The sequence below is a fragment of the Cetorhinus maximus genome, chromosome 20 (genome assembly GCF_964194155.1).
Source record: "Cetorhinus maximus chromosome 20, sCetMax3.hap1.1, whole genome shotgun sequence".
Taxonomy (NCBI): domain Eukaryota; kingdom Metazoa; phylum Chordata; class Chondrichthyes; order Lamniformes; family Cetorhinidae; genus Cetorhinus; species Cetorhinus maximus.
The window spans coordinates 79,428,667-79,453,592 of NC_135898.1; the positions used below are offsets into that span (position 1 = coordinate 79,428,667).

The following is a 24,926-nucleotide window of genomic DNA, read 5'->3' on the forward strand; positions in this document are numbered from 1 at the left end:
AATCCACCACTATCAACATCCTGGGGGTTACCATTGACCAGAAACTGAACTGGACTATCCATATAAATACTGTGGCTACAAGAGCAGGTCAGACGCTAGGAATCCTATGACGAGTAACTCACCTCCTGACTCCCCAAACCCTGTCCACCATCTACAAGGCACAAGTCAGGAGTGTGATGGAATGCTCCCCACTTGCCTGGATGAGTGCAGCTCCCACAACACTCAAGAAGCTTGACACTGTCCAGGACAAAGCAGCCTGCTTGACTGGCACCACATCCACAAACATTCACTCCCTCCACCACTGATGCACAGTGGCAGCATTGTGTACTGTCTACAAGATGCACTGCAGGAATTCACCAAGGCTCCTTAGACAGCACCTTCCAAACCCATGACCACTACCGTCTAGAAGGACAAGGGCAACAGATACATGGGAACATCACCACCTGGAAGCTCCTCTCCAAGTCACTCACCATCCTGACTTGGAAATATATCACCATTCCTTCACTGTAGCTGGGTCAAAATCCTGTAACTCCCTTCCTAACAGCACTGTGGGTGTACCTACAGCACATGGACTTCAACGGTTCTCAAGGCAACTAGGGATGGGGCAATTAATGCTGGCCCAGCAAGCGAAGCCCATATCCCATGAATGAATTAAAAAATTCTCTCTCTCCAATAGTCTTTTTCAATGACAGTCCAGTCAGTACTGTGTAACCTGGTAGGGAATGAGGATTTGAACAGAGCAGAATTGGGCAGTGTATGGCTGGTATGCTGAAGATCCACACTAAGTTCTGAGAGACAGTGAAAATCTTACACCATATTTAGTACTGTATCACAGCTGCCTGGTGAATTTGCAGAGACTGCAGGGATAGTGGGCATGCTCTTCCTCTTTGGAGCTATAGAGTTGTTTGAGCTGGATTGAAGAAAACTAAATTCATGGTGAGCATCTTTGTTTCAAGTTCTGTAAAGAATTGTTTTAGAGCAGCCCTTGGAGGTCCCCTTGGATGCAGTCTGACTGAAGTTAGATGCTCTGGGAAATAGTAGAACGGTGCACTCAGTTCATAATGAGCTGCTGTTCTGGAGCACTGAGCACAGTGAGTATTAGGACGCTCAGAGCTGGAAGTTGTAACCAGGCACCCAAACAGAATGTGCAGTGAGGTATTTGGACCTGTCTGTTGATTTCAGGTGATCGCTCAGTCTCCTTGTGCACGTACTGATTGCTGGTTCTGCTCCACAACAAAACATGAGATTGTGGAATTGTTATTTTCTAATTATCATTGCTGTGGATTGAATTTTAGTCTAAGTTAAGAGGGATCCACTTGTTGGTCAGTAAGTAACTGGGGTTCTGACCATTTGTTTCCTGAACCACAGGCCTTGACTGGTTGACAGCTGGAGGTCATGTAGTAAAGACCTCTGGGCTGAGGTGACGCCATTGTGATTTTATTTTTGTTCTCTGCTGTACATCTTGGTTTGCAAATTGGACTATAGGCTGAATTTGATGAATACTGGATACTGCTCAGCCACCTGTGCTGTAAAGTAAAAGGGATTTACTTTTATGTGGCCACCGGGGAAGGTAAAGTATGGTAGAGATGGTGCAAGTGGATGATCAGCAATTTGGAAGAAATTTGAACAATAAACCTGTTCTCTGAAATAAGTGATACCAACTAGAAACTGTATTCTGTCTGTAACCTGCTTGCGCTTCACTCGGGTAATTTAATTAACACCCTGAAGTATGGCACCCTTTATACTTTATGCGACATGTCTGTATTACAGGTGAAAGCAGCACTTTGGGCTCTCCAAGGAGGGACTTCTGTGGTCATAGCGAGTGGGACCCACCCAAAGGTGACTGGTCACGTAATCACTGACATCGTAGAGGGCAAAAAAGTTGGAACTTTTTTCTCGGAAGTCAAACCCGCAGGTGAGTGTGTGAATGTGTGTGGTGAGAAGTGAAAGGTTAAATTTACGCCTTCCTCAACTATTCATAGTGGATCCATCAATGAATTACAGATTCAGGAAAATAATGCCCTCTCCCCAAACAGCATACTCGTTTTGGGTTTCTGCAAAATGGTTGTTGAGTTAACAATTATAGAAAGTATAAATTAGAAAGTAGAAAAAGACAAATTATACTTTATGAGCAATGAGAAAATTGTCACATGGTCACAATAGACAGTACCTTAAAAACACTCACTCCATGGGGAGGCAGTGGCGCAGTGGTATTGTCACTGGACTTGTAATCCAGAGAATTGGTGGATTTTGAATTCAGTAAAATATCTGGAATTTTAGAAAGGTCTAATGATGACCATGAAACCACTGTCGATTGTTATAAAAACCCATCTGGTTCACTAATTTCCTTTAGGGAAGGAAATCTGCCGTCCTAACTTGATCTGGCCTACATGTGACTCCAGACCCAAAGCAATGTGGTGGACTCTTAAATGCCCTCTGAAACGGCCTAGCATGCCACTCAGTTGTATCAAACCGCCAAAAACAAGTCAATTGACAGAACTGTGGGTGTACCTACACCACGTGCACAGCAGCAGGTCAAGAAGGCAGCTCACCACCACTTTTTTGAGGGCAATTAGGGATGGGCAATTAATGCTGGCCTAGCCAGCGACGTCCACATCCCATGAAAGAATAAAAAGAAAGGCAAAAAGAAAGACTTGCACTTCTATAGCACCTTTCACAACCTCAGGGCTTCCCAAAGCTAATGATGTAATTTTGAAATAAAGTCAATGTTGAAATATAATGTTGAGATAAATATTGCCCAACACACCTGCTGTTTTTCAAAAGTGGTATGGGATCTTTTCTGTCCACCTGAAAGGGTAAGCAGATTTTTGGTTTAATATCTCATCAAAAAGCTGACCCCTCCAACACAGCAACATTCTCTCAGTCCTGCACTGAAGTGTCAGCCTGGATGACGGGTCTGGTCTCTGAAGTGGGATGTATTAAAGTAGGACATGTTTCCACCTTTGTTTCTTCATCCTCTATTGAGGGGCAATTCTTCACACGGAGGCCTGATCAGTGAGTGCCATGGGCCGTAGTGACAGCCTGTGTCCAATTCCCATCTCAATTTGCGGGCATTGTTTATTAGGTTTGACATTTTTTTTGCTGCTGTATAATAGTGATGCGCAGATAGTGGACATGAGATATTTAATTTATCAACCTTCTGATAGGATTAGTAATTGTGGTCTCTGTTCTCTCTGATAGGCCCCACCATTGAACAACAGGCAGAGATGGCACGGACTGATGGACGGATCATGGCTTCTCTACAGCCAGACCAGGTTAGTGACTTTTGAATTCTTTGTTTCCCAGTCTGTGGCAGGCATGGTCAACAGCTGCTTTCTATAAGTCTATAATTATTTTAAAGTTGGTCCTGTTGTGAATTTTGCGTTACCATCTGTTCATTCCCCCTTTCATTTTACCCCAACATTTCACCGTGTGAAGTCTGTATGGCCTCAGTACAAGAACTAATTGCAATGTTTTGGCTGGAAGGCGATAATGGCTATGGGGGCTGAAGTTAGATTCCTTCAGGGTGTGGAGAGACCACAGTTTCGATTATGGCACAGTAACACCCCTGCCATTATCCACTCTCTTCCCCACCCATTCACAAGTATGTTGGGGGTTGAGGATTGGCAGGCAGAATGTTCAGGAATGAGACAATATTGCTGAGATGCATTTTATATCAGGCACAACCTCCTCACAGTCAATCTTTGGTCTGTTACAGGTTTGACCCCATCCACATCACACTCAGTAATGCTTGGACATGAAGCACTTGGAGATGTACAGGGATAGTACAGTGTTATTTCCAGGAAATGCTTAGCCTCTGCAATGTTTCCCACCTTGACTGTATGACCACAGTATGGACCTCAGCGTGGGGTAGTTGGGGTGTCACAGGTACAATCCTGGGCTTAATGACCTGCCTTTCATGTTATCTGTATTGTAATTCCTCTCTCTTTTTTGTGCAGAGGGCTAATATCATCCACCGGCTGGCTGACCTCCTGACAGACAATCGAGAGGAGATCCTGAAAGCTAACAAAAGAGACGTGGAGAAAGCAGTGGCCTTGGGTCAGAGCAAGGAGCTTATTTTTAACTTTATTGTCTGTGATATAATCTGGGAGGCTTGGGAAAACAAGGGGCCCTTGTGTATCTGTCACTCTGAGTATTCCCAAACTTAAATAGAATCCAGGCGATTCTAGTTCATTATCCAGTTGAAGTCAGTATCCCAACGCTGTGCAGCATATAAAATAAGTGTGACCTAAGTTGCCCTTGGCCCTTCACTTACACCTTTTCAACTTTCGAACTGTGTAAGCAGTGATGTGAGACCAACACATAGTAAGATTGATTGCTCACACCAATTTCATAGAATGAAATCCTTTGTGGCCATTGTTTCTATATTCTGCAGTCAGTACAGTACAAACCTGTGTTTAACTAATTTAATTATGATACAAAACCAGGGTGCTCTGTCTCTTTATGTATGTGCTTCCACTTTGTGCCAATCTTCAGCAATATTTTCACATTATATTAAAGTTCAAATTCACTGTCAAAGAATGGTCACCCAGGATAATCAGAGAGCTGCTGGCATAATCTGCACCAAGAGTTTTTTTTTATTCATTCATGGGATGTGGGCTTCGCTGGCTGGACTAGCATTTATTGCCCATCCCTAGTTGCCCTTATGAAGGTGGCAGTGAGCTGCCGCCTTGAACCGCTGTAGTCCATGTGTTGTAGGTACACCCACAGTGCTGTTAGGAAGGGAGCTACAGGATTTTGACCCAGTGACAGTGAAGGAACTGCGATATATTTCCAAGTCAGGATGGTGAGTGGCTTAGAGAGGAACTTCCAGGTGGTAGTGTTCCCATCTATCTGCTGCCCTTGTCCTTCTAGATGGTAGTGGTCGTGGGTTTGGAAGGTGCTGTCGAAGGAGCCTTGGTGAATTCCTGCAGTGCATCTTGTAGACAGTACACAATGCTGCTACTGTATGTCAGTGGTGGAGGGAGTGAATGTTTGTGGATGTTGTGCAAGTCAAGCGGGCTGCGTTGTCCTGGATGGTGTCAAGTTTCTTGAGTGTTGTGGGAGCTGCACTCATCCAGGCAAGTGGGGAGTATTCCATCACACTCCTAACTTGTGCCTCGTAGATGGTGGACAGGCTTTGGGGAGTCAGGAGGTGAGTTACTCATCACAGGATTCCTAGCATCTGATCTGCTCTTGTAGCCACAGTATTTATATGGGTAGTCCAGTTCAATTTCTGATGGGGATCAATGGTAACCCCCAGGATGTTGATAGTGGTGAATTCAGTGATGGTAATGCCATCGAACATCAAAGAGCAATGGTTAGATTCTCTCTTGTTGGAGATGGTCATCGCCTGACACTTGTGTGGCGCAAATCTTACTTGCCACTTGTCAGCCCGAGCCTAGATATTGTGCAAGTTTTGCTGCATTTGGACATGGACTGCTTCAGTATCTGAGGAGTTGCAAATGGTGCTGAACATTGTGCAATCATCAGTGAACATCCCCACTTCTGACCTTATGATGGAAGGAAGGTCATTGATGAAACAATGAAGATGTTTGGGCTGAAGACACTACCCTGAGGAACTCCTGTAGTGATGAGCTGAGATGACTGACCTCCAACAACTACGACCATCTTCCTTTGTGCTAGGTATGACTGAAACCAGTGGAGAGTTTTCCCCCCTGATTCCCATTGACTCCAGTTTTGCTCGAGCTCCTTGATGCCACAATCAGTCAAATGCGGCCTTGATGCTAAGGGCAGTCACTCTCACCTCACCTCTGGAGTTCAGCTCTTTTGTCCACGTTTGAACCAAGGCTGTAATGAGGTCAGGAGCTGAGTGGACCTGGCGGAACCCAAACTGGACGTCAGTGAGCAGGTTATTGCTAAGCAAGTGCCGCTTGATAGCACTGTTGACAACCCCTTCCATCACTTTACTGATGATCGAGAGTAGACTGATAGGGCGGTAATTGGCCGGGTTGGATTTATCTTGCTTTTTGTGTACAGGACATACCTAGGCAATTTTCCACATAGCTGGGTAGATGCCAGTGTTGTAGCTGTACTGGAACAGCTTGGCTAGGGGCGTGGGCAAGTTCTGGAGCACAAGCCTTCATTACTATTGCCAGAATATTGTCAGGGCCCATAGCCTTTGCAGTATCCAGTGCCTTCAGCTGTTTCTTGATATCACGTGGAGTGAATTGAATTGGCTGAAGATTGGCAACTGTGATGCAGGGGACCTCCGGAGGAGGCCGAGATGGATCATCCACTCGGCACTTCTGGCTGAAGATTGTAGCAAATGCTTCAGCCTTATCTTTTGCACTGACGTGCTGGGCTCCTCCATCATTGAGGATGGGGATATTTGTGGAACCTCCTCCTCCAGTGAGTTGTTTAATTGTCCGCCACCATTCATGACTGGATGTGGCAGGACTGCAGAGCTTAGATCTGATTCATTGGTTGTTGGATCGCTTAGCTCTGTCTATCAGATAGATCACTGCTTGCAGTAAATCGATTCCTTACCAAACCATGCTTGTAATAACTAACCTTCAGAGAGTCGTGGTGAGAATTATAATGAAAAATGACTTTTAAACACCTTTTTCTCTTTCTGTGGAGCAGGTCGACTTTCACAGCCACTGTTAAAACGATTGTCCCTCACTACAGCGAAGTTAAACAGCTTGGCCATTGGTCTGCATCAGATTGCAGCATCCGCTCAGGACAGTGTGGGCCGGCTGATCCGGAGAACCAGAGTTGCAAAAGGATTGGATCTGGAGCAAATAACTGTTCCCATTGGTGTCCTGTTGGTGATTTTTGAATCTCGCCCAGACTGTCTCCCTCAGGTGAAAAGCTATATGGTATGGGATGTGTTGGGGAGGCGGAGAATGGGTCAGATTCCGAATCATATGTGGTAGTAAAACTAAGATATAGGAATACCATACAGGAGAGTACAGATACTGAGTCATAAGGAGCTATGGAAGAAAGCTCTGGTGGGTTGTGTACAGAGCTTGTAAACCAAGGGAGGGCTATAAATACCAGCCTTACCAGCATCACCCTCATCCCAAAATCAAATCTTAAAATAAAATTAAAAATCATTCACATGATGTGGCTATTGCTAGTAATGTGAACACTTTTTGGGCATCTCATTGTAGAATGAAAATTAACACCACAGGGAACATACACAGTATATTCACCATGTTGATTCCAAGGATGGATGACTATAGTGATGAAAGACTTGAAATGCTGAGACTAGGCTCAAAGGAGATTTGATCAAGGTTTTAAAATTATGACGAGTTTGATAGAGATTGGGGAAAATCTCTGGGGGTGGGGGCTTGGTGATGAGGGGTCATAAATTTTAAATTAACACTGAAAATGATGAGCGGGGTTAGGAGAGGTTTCCTTGTACAATGGGTATTGGAGCATGGAATAGTTTGCACAGGGATTCATTGAGGCAGAGACCATTGCATTTTTTAAGGAAAAATTAAGCTGAGAAAGAGAAATTATCGGGAGAGCACCGGGTAATGTATTAACATAGAGCCAGCACAGACACAGACTAGCTGAATGGCCTCCATTGTGCTGCAGAGCTCTAGTTCATGTCCAATCCTGACAGATTTTGAGGCTTCAAAATTGATAGCTGGAGAACATTTAGTGTTAGACTTTTTGTTTTTGAGAGATTTGTTTTCCCAACAAGTTTTAACAGAGGAATAGAAAACAGATCATTGGTTGTATTGTTTCTGGGTAAGGCATCTATCTGGTAAACTATATGCATTCTGGACACCCGAAGTACATAGAACAGCAAGGATTGTTCTGCATATTTGGAATTTAATATTGAGGAATGATAAGACATAAGAGGAAACTTAAATTTATATAGCATCTCAGCATGCCACAAAGCCCTTCATGTCAAGCAAGTGTACTCATGCTTGTTACTTAGCCAAATGATATTTTAAGAATTTTTAGAAATAGGTAAAGTTTCACTGCTGCCGCTGAACAACACAATAACTTTCATTATATAGCATTTTTAAAGTAGGAAAATCTCCCAAGCTGCTTGTTCTGTACCCTAAGGGAGCTGGGGTTTTTTTTCCTTTTGGAATGTGGGCAGTGTACAAGAAACAATTTTAACAAACTGAGCAAATTTGTTGTTACATGTCTAGACAGATAGCACTGTATTAAATCAAATGCAATTCAAAATGATTTGGAATCCAAGTATTTATTTCCATTTTATAGGTTTCTGCACTGGCAATAGCAAGTGGAAATGGCCTGTTACTGAAAGGAGGGAAAGAAGCAACCCACAGCAATCACATCCTGCACCATTTGACCCAGGAAGCGCTTTCCATACATGGTGTCAAGGATGCAGTTCATTTGGTAGGTGCTGATTAAAACTTTTGGTTAAGTGATTAGGAACTGACCATGTTGTTGATTGAGGTACTCATCCTATTGCATTTAGGAACTCAGTCTTTAATTCGAGGTGTTGCTTGACCATCTGCCAATATAGGTCAGTAAGCACAGAGGTGATTGGTGAATAGAACCTGGTGCAATTTAGGATATGGGCAGCAAAGTTTTGGATAAGCTGAGATTGTAGTGAAGATAGAGTATGTAAGGCCAGCTAGGAGAACAAAGGAATAGCTGAGTCTGGACATGGCAATGGCAGGATGAGGGTTTCAGCTGAGGTGGGTGATGTAGATGAAAGTACGTGGTCTTGAAACTCCGCTTGAGGTCAACAGGATGCTGAGATTGTGAAAAGTATACAAACATAAAAAAACAGCAGCAAATAGGGTCAAAGGGGGAAAAGAATTGTAAGAAGGCAAAATTAATGGCTCTTTACTTAAATGCACAAAGTATTCGGAACAAAATAAATGAATTAACGGCACAAATACAGGTTAATGGGTGTGATCTTATAGCTATTACGAAGACATGGTTGCAAGGAGATCAAAGCTGGGAACTAAATATTCAGGAGTATGTAACTTTTTGAAAGGACAGGCAGGAAGGAAGAGGTGGCAGGGTAGCTTTATTATGAGATGGAATAAGTACGATAGCAAGAAATGATCTTGCATCAGAAGATGTAGAATCCATAAGAATGGAGCTAAGAAATAACAAGGGGAAGAAGACACTAGTGGGAGTAGTCTATAGGCCCCCAAACAGTAGCTATACTGTAGGACAGAGAATAAATCGGAGATAATGAGGGTATGTAAAAAAGGCTGCACATTAATAATGGGTGACTTTAATTTTCATGTAGATTGGGAAAATCAAATTGGTAGAGGCAGCCATGAGCAAGAATTCATAGAGTGTATTCGGGGCAGATTCCTGAACAATATGTTGTGGATCCAACCAGGGATCAAGCTATTTTGGATCTGGTAATGTGTAATGAGGCAGGTTTAATAAATGATCTCAGAGTAAAAGATTCCCAAGTAAACAGTGACCACAACATAATAGAATTTAGCATTCAGTTTGAGAGTAAGAAACTTGGGTCGTAAACAACTGTGCTAAACTTAAATAAGGGTAATTACAAAGGAATGAGGGCAGAGTTGGCTGTAGTGGACTGGGCAAGGAGTTTAGCAGAAAAGACAATTGATGAACAATGGCAGATGTTTAAGAAAATAGTTCATGACTCACAACAAAGATATATCCCAGTGAGGAAGAAGGATTCTAGGAAGGGGATAAACCAACCATGATTAACCAAGGGAGTTAAGGATAGTATCAAATCGAAAGAAGCAACACACAATGTGGCAAAGACAAAGAGAAAAAAACAATGTGGTAAGCCAAGAGGGTTGAGAAAGTTTTAAAAACCAACGAAAGATGACCAAAAAAGTAATAAAGAGGGAGAAAATAAACTTTGAGGGTAAACTAGCAAGTAATATAAAAATGGACAGTAAGAGCTTCTTTAAATATATAAATAAGAAGAGAGAGGCCAAAGTGAACATAGGCCCCTTAGACAATGAGGTTGGGGAAATAATACTGGGGAACCAGGAAATGGCAGAGGATTTGAATAAATACTTTGCATCAGTCTTCATAGTAGAAGACACTAATAGCATTCCAAAAATACTAAATAATCAAGGGGCAAAAGTGGAGGAAATAAATACAATAACTATCACTGGAGAAAAAGTACTAGGGAAACTAATGGGGCTAAAGGCTGATAAATCCCCTGGACCTGATGAGCTCCACCCTAGGATATTAAAGGAAGAAGTTACAGAGATAGTGGATGTACTGGTAATAATCTTCCAAGAATCCTTAGATTCTGAAGAAGTCCCAGAGGATTGGAAAACTGCCAATGTAACATCCTTATTCAAAAAGGGAGGGAGACAAAAAAACAGGTAATTATAGGCCAGTTAGCTTAACATACGTCATTGGGAAAATGTTTGAGTCTATTATAAAGGATGTAATGGCAGACCATTTAGAAATAATATAAATAATAATAGCATAATATAATCAAGCAGAGTCAGCATGGCTTCATGAAGGGGAAATCATTCTGACAAATGTATTAGAATTCTTTGAGGAGGTAACAAGCAGGATAGATAACGGGGAACTAGTAGATGTAATATATTTGGATTTCCAAAAGGCATGTGATAAGGTACCGCACATAAGGCCACTTAATAAGATAAGAGCCCATGGTTTTGAGGGTAGTATATTAGTATGGATAGAGGATAGAAGACAGAAAGTTGGGATAAGGGGGGCATTTCCAGGATGACAACCTGTAACTAGTGGAGTGCCACAGGGATCAGTGCTGGGGCCACAATTATTTACAATATATTAATGACTTGGATGAGGGAAGTGAATGTACTATCGGCAAGTTTATGGATGACACAAAAATAGGTGGGAAGGCAAGTGGGGAGGGTGACACAATTTGTCTGCAGAAGGATATAGACAGGTTAAGTGAGTGGACAAAAACTTGGCAGATGGAGTATAATGTGGGAAAATGTGAGGTTATGCACTTATGCAGGAAGAATAGAGGAGCTGAATATTATTTAAATGGAGAAAGACTGCAGAAAGCTACAACGCAGAGGGATTTAGGGGTCCTCATGCATGAATCACAAAAAGCTAACATACAAGTTCTTCAGGGGGAGAATTTTTCCCATGTCAGGCGGGCCGAGCAGGAGCGGGTGGGCGCGGACCCGATTGCCACCCGTGATTGGGTCCGTGCCACCATTTTACGCGGGCAGGCCAATTAAGGCCCGCCCAGCGTGTTTCTCAACTCCTGAGGATAGCGGGATTGGGCGGGCAGCGGGAGTGCACTGACCGCCGGGTCCAATGGCAATCTGGTAGCCTGTTTAAATGAAGCGCTGGCAGCTTTTGCAAGGCTGCTCACAATGGCAGGTAGAAGGGCTCACCAGAGGGCTTCTGGTGAGCAGGCAAGTCCGGAGGGTAGCCTCTGGCACCTCTCCTGTGGCCAGAGAGGATTTGAAAATTAATGTCAGGGCCCCTGCAATCTCCTTCCTTCCTCCCACAGCAGCCTGGGATACTCCTCATCTGGGCCTGGGGATTTATCCACTTTTAAGCCCACTAAAACCATTAATACCTCCTTCCTCTCAATGCTAATTTGTTCAACTATATCACAGTCCCCCTCCCTGATTTCTATACCTATATCAGCCTTCCCTATAGTGAATACAGATGCAAAGTACTCATTTAAAACCTTACCTATGTCTTCCGGCTCCTCTCACAGATTGTCACTTTGGTCCCTAATGGGCCCTACTGTTTCCCTGGTTATCCTCTTGCCCCTAATATACCTATAAAATGCCTTTGGATTTTCCTTTATCTTACCCACCAGTGTTTTGTCATGCTCCCTCTTCATTCTCCTAATTTATTTTTTAAGTAACCCCCTACACTTTCTATACTCCTTTAAGGCTTCCGCTGTTTTGAGCCCTCGATATCTATCATAAGCTTCTCTTTTTTGCCTTATCCAATCCTATACATTCCTCAACATCCAGGGTTCTCTGGACTTGTTGGTCCCACCCATCGCCTTTATGGGAACATGTTGGCCCTACACTCTCACTATTTCCTTTTTGAATGACTCCCATAGATTTTCCTACAAGTAGCTGCTCCCAGTCCACTTTGGCAAGATCCTCCTGTAGGACTTTCTACATGCTGGCTTAAAAAGCTCTCCTGGATACATTTTAAGAATTCTGCCCCCTCTAATTCTTCCACACCTTGTCTATCCCAGTTAATATTGGGGAAGTTGAAATCTCCGCATTGAACTTGTCTGCCCAGTCCACCAACATATTTATGTCCTTTTGAAGTTCAAGACTATCCCCATCAAAGTTGGCAACATTTCCAATCTTCGTATCATTTACAAATTTTGAAATCATGACATGCTTCATCAATGACCTTCCCTCCATCAATGACCTTCCCTCCATCATAAGGTCAGAAGTGGGGGTGTTTGCTGATGATTGCACAATGTTCAGCACCATTCGCGACTCCTCAGGTACTGAAGCAGTCCATGTCCAAATGCAGCAATAACTGGCTTTGCTTTCTACCCTTAATGTCATTATTAGCAAATTCCTTAGATAATATCACCACCGTCAACACCCCTTTGTCTTTTTGTCTATGACATCTTTGGCAATCTCTTCTTTGCCTCCACCTATCACTGGCCCCCTATCCAGCTCTACCTGTCCCACCCCACTCAACCAGCTTATATTTCACCTCATTTCTATATTTCCTTAGTTTTGATGAAGAGTCATATGGACTCGAAACGTTAACTGTATTCCTCTCCGCAGATGCTGTCAGACCTGCTGAGTTTTTCCAGCTATTTTTGTTTTTGTTTCCGATTTCCAGCATCTGCAGTATTTTGCTTTTATAATAACTGGCAATATCCAGGCTTGGGCTGACAAGTGGCAAGTAATATTCGCGCCACACAAGTGCCAGGCAATGGCCATGTCCAACAAGAGAGAATCTAATCATCGCCCCTTGATGTTCAATGGCATTAACATCACTAAATCCCCCACTGTCAACATCCTGGGGGGTTACCATTGATCATGTAAATTACCATAGCCATATAAATACTGTGGCTACAAGAGCAGGTCAGAGGCTAGGAATCCCGCGAGTAACTCACCTCCTGACTCCCCAAAGCCTGTCCACCATCTACAAGGCATAAGTCAGGAGTGTGATGGAATACTCTCCATTCGCCTGAATGAGTGCAGCTTCCACAATGCTCAAGAAGCTTTACACCGTCCAGGAAAAAGTAGCCCGCTTGATTGGCACCACATCCACAAACATTCACTCCCTCCACCACCTCGCACAGTAGTAGCAGTGTGTACTATCTACAAGATGCACTGCAGGAATTCATCAAGGCTCCGTTGACAGCACCTTCCAAACCCACGACCATTACCATCTAGAAGGACAAGGGCAGCAGGTAGGTGGGAACACCACCACCTGGAAGTTCCCCTCCAAGTCATTCACCATTCTGACTTGGAAACATATTGCCATTCCTTCACTGTCACTGGGCCAAAGTCCTGGAATTCCCTTCCTAACAGCACTGTGGGTGTACCTATAGGACATGGACTGCAGCGGTTCAAGAAGGCAGCTCACCATCACCTTCTCAAGGGCAATCAGGGATGGGCAATAAGTGCTGGCTTAGCCAGCGAAGTGCACATCCCGTGAATGAATAAAAAAAACACCACAGACTAGGCCATTAATATACACCAGGAAGAGCAAGGGTCCCAACTGTGGAACTCCATTACAAACTTTCCTCCAGTCTGAAAAACAACCATTTATCACTACTCTCTGTTTCCTGTCAATCAACCAATTTCTTACCCATGTGTCTACTTTCCCTTTTATTCCATGACCTTGAATTTTGCTCACAAGTCTGTTGTATGGCACTATATCAAATGCCTTTTGAAAATCCATATACGCCACATCAACAGCATTTCCTTTATCAACATTCTCTGTTACCTCCTCAAAAACCTCCAGCAAGTTAGTTAAACATGATTTTCCCTTGATGCATCCATGCTGGCTTTCCTTAATTATCCTGCACTTGTCTAAGTGACTTGATTTCATCCCGTACTATAATTGCCAGAAGTTTCCCTACCGCTGAGGTCAAATTGACTGGCCTGTAATTGCCAGCTTTATCCTTGCACCCCTTTTTGAACAAAGATGTAACATTTGCAATTCTCCAGTCCTCTGGCACCTCCCCTGTGTCTAAGGAAGACTGGAAGATTATCACTAGTACCTCTGCAATTTCCACTCTCCCTTCCCTCAGTATCCTTGGATGTATCTCATCAGGTCCTGGTGCCTTATCTATTTTAAATAAAGATAGTCTTTACAATGCCTCCCTCTCGATTGTAAGTTCTTCTAGTGTACCAGTTACCTCCTCTCTATCCTCGGCTGGATAGCAAGTTCTTCCTGGGTAGCAAGTTTAGGAGAAATGTTTACACAGAGGTTGGATAGAATATGTAATTCATTGCCACAAAGTATTGATGAAGCAGAGTCAACAAAATATTTTAAAAGAAAATTAAATATTTGCTTGAAATTGGAATTATTTGACTTGGGATATCAAAGGCTGTGGGGAGTGAGGCAAGTGGCATTGGATTGGGTGGAATCTTAAAGGGTATTTGGGAGGAGAGATGAGATTGGGAGTGAGATTGGGTGGGTAACTCATGGAGAGAAACACCAGTGTGTATTTGATGGGTCAGTGTTTCTGTGCAGAACTTTCTATCGTTCTGTACAATCAATGGGCTAATGGGTTAGCTATTGATTTCGGGTGAGTATATCCTCAAAGGGTTGTGTTTCGTATTTCAGGTTAGCACACGTGAGGAAGTAGAAGATCTCTGTAGACTGGACAAACTCATCGATCTGATCATCCCTCGAGGCTCCTCCCAATTGGTTCGAGACATCCAAAAAGCATCAAAAGGCATTCCAGTCCTCGGGCATAGTGAGGGGATTTGCCATGTGTATCTGGATTCCAATGCTAATTTAGAAAAGGCCATCAAGATCGGTGAGTCAGAACTGGTGGCAGTAGGGCCAGACTGAAAAACAGGCCTTTCTTAAGTATGACAGTCCAGGTTGGAGAGCACATTATCACAGAAAGATTGGAGTTTGTCCTATGACGCCACCTCCAATCCCCCTGTCTCCACAAAAAACCTTTAACTTTCCCCTTGACTCATTGGGTGTCAAAGTCTCTGAGTACCATGGTGGAAGGTTGCTGGTTGCATGCAGTGTGGTGAATCAATAGCAAAAAAAGATAGACTTCCATTTATATAGCTGTCTCAGGGTCCAGTGATTTTGTAACAAGAACTTGCATGTGCCTAGGAAAAAGTCCCACGGTACTTCATAAGAACATTATCAAATGAAATGGACACCGAGCCACATAAGGAGATATTAGGGCAGGTGACCAAAATCTTCTTCAAAGAGGTCAGTTTTAAGGAGGCGAGAGGAGCATCATCGAGGTTGCAACAGTCTGGTTCAGCCTCAAGACAGTTGCCAGGGAGAGAAATGGAGCTTGTGGCTAAGGAGCAGCGTTTGTGGCTTCCGTCTTCCCAGTATTTAGTTGGAGGAAATTTCTGCTCATCCAGTACAGGATGTTGGATAAACACTCTGATAATTTAGAGACATTGGGGATGAGGTGTCAAGAGATGTGATTTGATGTGATGTAGAGCAGGGTGGCACCAGCATTTTATGTGAAAATCGGCACTGTGTTTTTGGATGATGCTGCAACAGGCAGCATGGAGATGAGAAATAGGAGGAGGCCAAGAATGACCCTTGGGGGATACCAGAGGTGATGGTGTGGGATTAGGAGGAGAAGCCATTGCAGGTAGATCAGGTAGACTGGTTAGATAAGAATGGAAGCAGTTGAGAGATGTTCCAACCAGCTGGACAATGGTGGAGAGGTGCTGGAGGAGGACAGTGTGATAAACTGTGTCAAAGGATGAGCAGAGTAAATTTACCTTTCGCAGTCACATAGGATATCATTTGTGATTTTGACAAGAGCTGTTTTGGTACTGTGACAGGAGCAGAAACCTAATTGAAGGAATTCAAACATAGAGTTTTGGGAAAGATGGGAACGGATTTGGGGGGCAACAACACATTCAAAGACTTTGTAGAGGAAAGGGAGGTTGGGGAGGTTTGCAAGGACGGAGCGGTCAAGTGTTAGGATGTTTGAGGAGGTGTGATGACGAAGATTTAAAGGAGGACAGACAGTACCTGAGGCAAGAGAACCAATAACAATATAAGCTAACATGGGAGCCTGGGCAGTTTAGTGGGAATAGTGTTGAAGAAGCAGTAGATGGGTCTCACAAACAGATTGGCATTTACAATGAATGAAGTACTTCCAAAGTGTAAGTACTATTGTTAGAAATGTGGCACCAATTTGCACACAGGAAGCTCCCATAAACAGCCATGTGATAATTATCAAATAATCTCTCTTTTAGCAATGTTGGGAGATAAATGTTTGCCAGGATACCAGGGAGAAACTCCCTTGATCGTCTTCGAAATAGTGCCTTGAGGTTCTTGCATTCACTTGAGAGAGCAAACAGGGACTTGGTTTAACATCTCATCTGAAAGATATCACTCCCTCAGCATTGGAGTGTCAACCTAGATTTTTGTGTTCAAATCTCTGGAGCAGGAGTTGATCCCACAACTTTCTCAAGGATAGTGCTACCCACTGAGCCATGACTGATGCCAAATTATGTGGAACTGTGCAAAGTAGCGTTGTACATCTGGGTGGTTCCAGTATGCTCACTTGTATGGGCATTGTCAACAGGTCAGTGGGACACTCAGAATTGTTTGTCTAGCAGGTTCTGTAGAATCCAAGTCGATATCTGTCTCCTATTTGAGGTTTCCCCAGACATGTTTTCAATACCTCATAACTCAGAGGAAGTTCCAGAGCTGAGGGTTTTTTTTAACTGCATATACAATATTTCATATTGATCAGTGTTGAATTCCTTTTGCATTTTGTCTGCTGAATTCCGTAATCAATCCAAATCTTTTTCCAAATGTATAATTGCTACTTCTGTTCCTAAGGCTATAGATTTAAATTCATTCAATGAGTATCTTAACTTACCTTGTTCATTTCTGAAGCTGTTATTGGCATATGCAACATTCTGTAATGTGTCTGGTGTCACAACACTGCCCAGTAGCTGGAAAACAAATCCCTTTATATACAGCACAGTTCCCAGAGAGTTCCAGGAGTTCTGCATACCATTCAGTGAGTTGCTCATGATTGTACGGGGCAGCTTGCTCCCGTCATAGGCTGTGGGCCGAGCAGGTAAATGCCCACAATATATTGAATGTTTAATAAAACCAGTTTCTGTTTCCAGTCCGAGATTCCAAATGTGACTACCCTGCAGCATGTAACGCTCTGGAGACACTGTTAGTCCACAGAGATCTTCTGAGGACGCCCTTCTTTGACCAGATTATTGATATGCTGAGAGTAGAACAGGTAAGGATATTATTCTAAATGATTATACATTTAAATTAAACAGGATTTACTAAAATCCTCGGGACTGGGGAAATGCTGATATAGCAGAGACAGGCATCCTATTCATGTGGACATTGAATGAGGACAGGACTGGGCTCAGATGTGATGCTCCCTATAGCCAGACAGCTGCGTACCAGTTACAACTGAAAAATGGCCACTTAACTAAGTTATGGAATGGATACTGCCAATCCTGGATCTATATTACAGTGACGATCTGTGTAATCAGCTGGAGGGAATGGGGCAAATATTGAGAAGGAAAGGACTGTTAGTGGCTGACTTATTCACCTTAGGCCTGCAATAACAACCCTAAACTTGCTGTGTTTTATCCAGTTATGTGGAAATTTATTTTCTTCCTTCAATCATGATTTGTGCAAAAGAGATCCATCAATTTAGAACAATGTCACAATGTCTAGTGAATGGTAATGCTTTGTATTTACAGGTTAAAATTCATGCTGGGCCCAAGTTTGCATCATACCTGACATTCAGTCCCTCAGAAGTGAAGTCCCTTCGTTTAGAATACGGGGATCTGGAGTGTTGTATTGAAGTTGTAGACAATGTGCAGGATGCAATCAGACACATACATAAATATGGCAGTTCTCACACTGATGCAATTGTTACAGAGAATGGTAGGTAACACCACTTTATACTAATATTTCTGTGTTCCTCATGCCCAACACTAAACCATCAAATGCTAGATAAAAGCGAAATACTGCAGGTGCTGGAAATCTGAAATAAAAACAGAAAATGCTGGAAAAACTCAGCAGGTCTGACAGCATCTATGGAGAGAGAAACAAAGTTAACGTTTTGAGTCTGTATGACTCTTCTTCAGGTCTCCTGCAAATACTAGAGACCTGAAAAAGAAATGAAGAATGCTAAAGGATACAACTGATGAAAATTGATGGTCAGTGTTTCAGCTGTACAGCCCTCCATCAAAACTGAAACATTGAAGAACAAACCAGCACTTTAACAAGCCCTTTAACAGAATTAGAACATAGAGGAGCCAGCAATTGAAATCAGAAGAGGGTGTATGTGTGGAAAGGTCTATTACCTATTCCAAAAAATGGCTGAGATGTAGGATTGAGAAGAGGGGTAGGAACCCTGTAAACTAGAACTGACATATCAGCCCCGTTTTATCTGCTTCCCCTGCTGTATCGATAGTTTGAGGAACAAAACAGTCCTGATGCAAAGGGTGCAGACTGCTCCGTGCGGACAACAGGTTTCCCCTCACGCTCAATTCACCCAGGCATTAATCTGACAATACCAATGAGCCCCACCCAAATTTCGAACACACCCCCCACCCCACCCCCGAACATGCTGCAGGCTGACTTATTCAAATCAATGTTACAACCAGGTTCAAAGTTTTTTTGTATTAAATTATTCACTGACATAGCACTGAATTGTGCTCAAACAATGAGGAAGAAATGCATTTAGCAATTAAACATTTCACACCCCTCTCAACTGTAAGCAGATTTGGACAGGCTTGCAATGTTATGCTGACTTGGAGCTGAGCTAAATTTATGATTGAAAGTTAATTTGTTTTCCAGAGGAGACAGCTGAATACTTCATGCAGCATGTTGACAGCGCCTGTGTCTTCTGGAATGCAAGCACTCGGTTCTCTGATGGATATCGTTTTGGACTTGGTAAGTCACACTCAAAGATAAAGTTTAAACTTAAAGCTGCATGGGGAAGTAATGACTCATACGAACTTGGTTTCACCCTCTGTGTGTGTTAACAAGTTGTGGGTTGAAGTCCTACTTCAGGAGCTGAGCGTGTAATCTAAACTGATGTTCCAGAGCAGTACTGAGAGTTCTCCATAGCCCAGCATTAAAACAAGGTCAAGCCTGTGCATTCCAGTGTTTAGGTGAATACTGAAGATCTGCAAGAGGGAGTTAACCTAGTGTTCTAGCGAGCGTTCCTCCTCTCAACGCCACCAACAATAGGCTAACCGGTCATTTATCTCACCACTGTATGTGATCTTACTGCATAATTGTAAGTGCACAATGTTGTTTATTTTTTTTTAATTCATTCATGGGATGTGGGCATCACCGGCTGGGCCAGCATTTATTGCCCATCGCTAATTGCCCTTGTTCAGAGGGAATTTAAGAGTCAACCACATTGCTGGAGTCACATGTAGGCCAGATCAGGTAAGCAACAGATTTCCTTCCCTAAAGGACATCAGTGAACCAGGTGGATTTTTACAACAATCGACAATGGTTTTGTGGTTATCATCGATTTATATTGAATTCAAACACCACAGCACTGTGCCCTCCAAGAAGCAGATGCTGAACTAGTGTAAAAAGTGAGGCAAGTAGAGCACAGATGGTTCCAGATTACTGACCACTGAGCTGTGAAGACACACTGAAGAAGCACAATCTAATGTAACTGAAGAAAAGTTTGAGAAGGAATACTATGGAAGTACTAAAAGGAGGTCACAAAATTCGTCCTGAGTCCTGACAAACATTCCTCCCTCAAACATCACCACCAAACACCAGTTCAATTGGTCATTTCCTGTCATTGCTGCTTGTGGGATCTTCTTCTGAGCAAAACGACTTTCACTTTGGGATAGAACCCAAGTATCAAAGTGTGAATTTCAAAAAGAAAGATTTGTATTCACACAGCTGTGTCTGAGCATCCCAAAGCGCTTCCCATACCATAAGGGGAGGCCATTACATAGTCTCACTGGACTAGTATTCTGGTAATGCTTTGGAGACCCAGGTTTGAATCCCACCACAGCAAATGGTGAAATTTGAATTCAATAAAAATCTGAAATTAAAAGCCTAATGGTGACCATGAAACCATTGCTGACTGTCGTAAAAACTCATCTGGTTCACTAATGTCCTTTATGGAAGGAAATCTGCCATCCTTACCTGTTCTGGCCTACATGTGACTCCAGACCCACAGCAATGTGGTTGACTCTTAAATGCTCTCTGAACAGGGGCAGTTAGGGATGGGAAATAAATGCTGGCCTGGCCAGCAACGCCCACATCCCATGAATGAATTAAAAAAAAAATTCCAGAAAGTGGTCAGACCCCTTAGGATGGGGTCTTCTGATTTGGTCAGGAACAGGAGGGTGTGACTGCAAGTGAGGCAGGTAAGGGGATCCAGAAGGTAGAAGGAGGACTCTCAGCCTGTGCAATTGCCCAGCAGGTTCAAGGTTCTTTCAGCCTTTATGGATGAAAGCAAGGTGGATGAGCAAATTGACCACGGCACCATGGTACAGGAAGCCATTCAGCGAGGTGGCAGAGTTAGTAGGGATGTCATGGTAGTTGGGGACAGTATAGTGGTGGGGGGGGTTAGACACTGTTCTCTGTTGCTGAGACGGCAGTGTTGTCCAGACTTCAGTGTTGCCTACTCGCTGCCAGGGTTCAGGACAGGCTCCACAATAGTACCAATGACATAGATAGGACTAGGAAAGATGTTCTGCTTAGAGACTCTGAGCAGCTAGGGGCCAAATTAAAAAGTAGAACCTCAAAGGTAATGATCTCTGGATTACTGCCTGAGCCACGAGCCAATTGGCATAGGGTAAATTAAAATTAGAGACATGATGCATGGCTTAAAGATTGGTGTGGGAGAAATGGGTTTCGATTCATGGGGCACTGGCACCAGTACTGGGGAAAGTGGGAGCTGTACCATTGGGACAGTCTACACCTGAACCTGTGCTGGGACCAGTGTTCTGGTAAGTCATGTAACTAGGGCGGTAGAGAGCACTTTAACCTAAATAGTGGAGGCGAGGGATCATGCGAGAGGAGGTGTAGTAAATCAAAGTGAAACAATGAGGTAATAGAGCAGAGTAGTGAACTGGGTAATGATAACAAGAGTCTGGCAGAAAGGGACAAAGAGTACAAACTTAAGAGTGTACCAGCGGATAAGGTCAGAACCAGCAAAGAATGATTTAAAAAATAATAAGGAGCGAGAACGAAGCATAGAGATAAAGCTAGCTAGTAATATAAAAGCAGATAGTAAGAGGTTCTACAAGTATTTAAATAGGAAAAGAGTAACTAAAGCTAGTGTTGATCCTTTAGAGAGTGAGTCTGAGGAATTGATGATGGAAAACAAGGAAATGGAGGAGGCATTGAACAGGTATTTTGTATCTCTCTTCACAGTAGAAAACTTTCCAAATATACTTGAAAATCAAGAGGTGAACGGGAGGGAGGAACTTCAAACAATCACCATCAGGAGGGAAAAAGTGCAGGGAAAACCATTAGACCTAAAGGCTGACAAATCCCCAGGACCAGATGGCGTGCATCCTAGAGTCTTAAAAAAAGTGGCTGCAAAGATAGTAGATGCAGAGGTTATAATCTTCCAAAATTCCTTAGATTTTGGCAGGGTCTCATCAGATTGGAAAATAGCTAATGTAATATCTTTATTCAAGAAAGAAGGGAGACAGAAAGCAGATAACTATAGGCCAGTTAGCCTAACATCTGTCGTAGGGAAATTGCTGGAATCCACTATCAAGGAGGCTACAATGGAATACTTAGAAAATCATAATTTAATCAGGCAGAGTCAACATGGCTTTGTGAAAGGGAAATTGTGTTTAATGAATCTGTTAGAGTTTTTGAGGAAGTAACAAGCAAGGTGGATAAAGGGGAACGTGTAGGTGTGGTGTACTTGTTTTTCTAGAAAGTATTTTTATCAAATGCCACGTCAAAGGTCACCACACGAGACAAGATTACATGGTGCAGGGGTGACATATTAACATGGATAAACGATTGGTTAGCTAACTGAAGCAGAGAGTAGGGATGAATGGGTATTTTTCAGGTTGGCAAGCTGTAACTAGTGGAGGGATCAGTGCTGGGTCCTCAACTATTTATAATCTATATCAATGATTTGGATGAAGGACCCAAATGTACGGTAACTAAATTTGCTGATGACACTGAGATAGGCAGGAAAATAAGTTGTCAAAAGGATGTAGCGAGTTTGCAAAAGGAAACAAACAGGTTACACAAGTGGGCAAAAATCTGGCAGATGGAGTATAACGTGGGAAAATATGAACTTGTCCATTTTGACAGGAAGAATAGGAAAGCAGCATACTTTTTAAATGGAGAGAGATTGCAGAACTTGGTGGTACAGTGGGATCTGGGTGTTCTGGTACATGAATCACAAAAAGTTAGTATGCAGGTACAGCAAGTGGAAGTGAAGGGACACAGAATGTTGGCATTTATTGCAAGGGGAATGGAATGTAAAACTAGGGAAGTTTTACTGCAGCTGTATAGGGCCTTGGTGAGACCACATCTAGAATACTGTGTACAGTTTTGGTCTCCTTATTTGAAAAAATATATAATTGCATTAGAACCAGTTCAGAGAATGTTCACTTGGCTCATTCCTTGAATGAGGGGCTTATCTTATCACAGAATTGTTACGGTGTAGAAGGAGGCCATTCAGCCCATCATGTCTGCACCGGCTCTCAGCTTTTTAACTTAGTGCCAATCTCCTGCCTTTTCTCCGTAACCCTGCACATTGTTTCTATTTAAATAATCATCCAATGCCCTCTTGAATGCCTCAATTGAACCTGCCTCCACCACACTTCCAGGCAGTGCATTCTTTCCTATGAAGAAAGGTTCAGCATGTTGGGCCTATACTCAAACTGAACTTGAAATTCTGTCATGTTACGATCACTGTTGCCTGGAGGCTCCTTAGCCATGAGGTTATTGATTAATCCTGCCTCATTACTCATGACCAGTTCTCGAATATCCTGCTCCCTGGTTGGCTCTGGAATGTACTGCTCTAAGAAATTGTCCCAAATACACTCTGTGAACTCGTGTTCCAGACTACTATTGCCAATCTGATTTGTCCAACCTACATGTAGATTAAAGTCACCCATGATTATTGCAGTACCTTTCTTACATGCCCCATTTATTACTTCCTGTATACGCTGTCCTACCATGTAACTAACGTTAGGGGGCCTATAAACTATTCCCAGAAGTGACCTCTTATCTTTCCTTTTTCTTATCTCTACCCAAACTGATTCTACATCTTGGTCTTTTGAGCCAAGGTCATCTCTGACTACTGTATTAATGTCATTCTTAATTAACGGAGCTACCCCACAACCTTTCCCTCCCTCTCTCCTCCCCTCTCTCTCTCTCTGCCCCCACTCTCTCTATACACCCTGGCACTCTCCACCCCCTTTCTATCTCTCTACTTCCTCTCTATCTCTCTGCCCCTCTCCCCGCTCCCCCCCTCTCCCCGCTCGCCCCCCTCTCTCCCCACGCCCCACCTCTCCCCCCACACCCCACGTCTCTCCCTGCGCCCTCCCCCCTCCCGCTTAGTACAGGCCTGCAGTGTATAATGGAACTGCTAACTTCCTGAGGGGAGCTGCATTTACACAACTGTTAAGTGGGAAGACATCAAATTCTTCTTGTCCAAAGCTGCATTTTCTTTGTATTTCAGGTGCGGAAGTTGGAATTAGTACTGCACGTATCCATGCCCGTGGACCAGTGGGATTGGAAGGGTTGCTGACCACCAAGTGGCTGCTTCGTGGGGAGGGGCAGGCAGTGTGTGACTTTGCAGAGCAAGGCAGCATGAGCTACATACACGAAAACTTACCTGTACCGAACAGAACATAAAACACTTTATTGGAGAAGGTATCACTTCCTGCAAGCAGCTGATCACCTCTCCAGCATTTCCCTTTAAATGCTACCAACAGACATTTACCCATGGGAATGTCCTGTCACTGTCAGTCATTGTTTTCCAGCTTTCTTACTAAGGTACATTTATAAGCAGAACCTCTGAGTATCTGTGTTCCTTGTGCATCAGCTATGGCTAAGTCTACATGCCCTCCACTTTTTTGGTTTCATTGAGATCCATTTCTGAGGTTGTTCCTCTGCCTGCTCCCAGCATCTGTCTCTGAATACTCCATTCTGCTACTTGTAATGGTGTTTACAGCTTAGGTACTTTCTCCTTGAAGTGACAAGTGAACTGATTATTGTGCAGTGAGACAGTATCCAGGACAAGCTTCATCAAACAGAGAGTCTGTGTGTTAAAAACTAGAGAATTACACTTCAAACAAAAAGCTTGAAGGTGAGAATTGAAGAAGAAATACCAAATGACACCAATCAGATTGCTGTCAACACAAGCACTCCTTCTGAAATCATAGTGAATGGGTCCACGTATCACACTGATGTGATTAAGCAATTACCTGAATTTCTGAAGTTGCTTCCATTATTCAGTCCGTGGCACCAGTGCTTCCTATCTATGAGTCTGTTGTTTCGTTTGAACTGCACTTTACTCCACTCCTGCGAACAGCCTGACCTCATGATACTTGGAGAGGTAAGGAAAGGAAGCCGTTCGTCCCTAATCTGGCAAAACACTGGGAATGTGGGGTTGGTTAGGCACAGATCTAACACCATCCGGGTGAGGGGGCACAAGAAGAATCACAGGAAATTAAAATGCAGGTACAGCAAGCAATTAGGAAAGCAAATGGTATGTTTGTCTTTATTGCAAGCAGTAAGAATAAGACAGTTGCTGCACTAATATAGGGCCTTGGTGAGACCACACCTGGAGCCTGTGCACGGTTTTGGGCTCCATAGCTAAGAAAGGATAC

General features: G+C 43.2%; 1 protein-coding gene across 3 annotated transcripts in view; it reads left to right on the forward strand.

The window, feature by feature from the left end:
* Positions 1–24,723, forward strand: part of aldh18a1 (aldehyde dehydrogenase 18 family, member A1) — a 60,479-nt gene extending 35,756 nt beyond the window's left edge. For all 3 annotated transcript variants that reach the window (XM_078564967.1, XM_078564966.1, XM_078564968.1), the window contains exons 9-18: positions 1,771–1,915; positions 3,202–3,275; positions 3,960–4,059; positions 6,607–6,827; positions 8,209–8,346; positions 14,710–14,905; positions 17,226–17,347; positions 17,826–18,012; positions 18,931–19,026; positions 23,774–24,723. In XM_078564967.1, coding sequence (XP_078421093.1) covers positions 1,771–1,915; positions 3,202–3,275; positions 3,960–4,059; positions 6,607–6,827; positions 8,209–8,346; positions 14,710–14,905; positions 17,226–17,347; positions 17,826–18,012; positions 18,931–19,026; positions 23,774–23,949 — 1,455 coding nt within the window. In that variant the 3' untranslated portion in view covers positions 23,950–24,723. The remainder of the gene's footprint in view (positions 1–1,770; positions 1,916–3,201; positions 3,276–3,959; positions 4,060–6,606; positions 6,828–8,208; positions 8,347–14,709; positions 14,906–17,225; positions 17,348–17,825; positions 18,013–18,930; positions 19,027–23,773) is intronic.
* Positions 24,724–24,926: the final 203 nt, after the last annotated feature.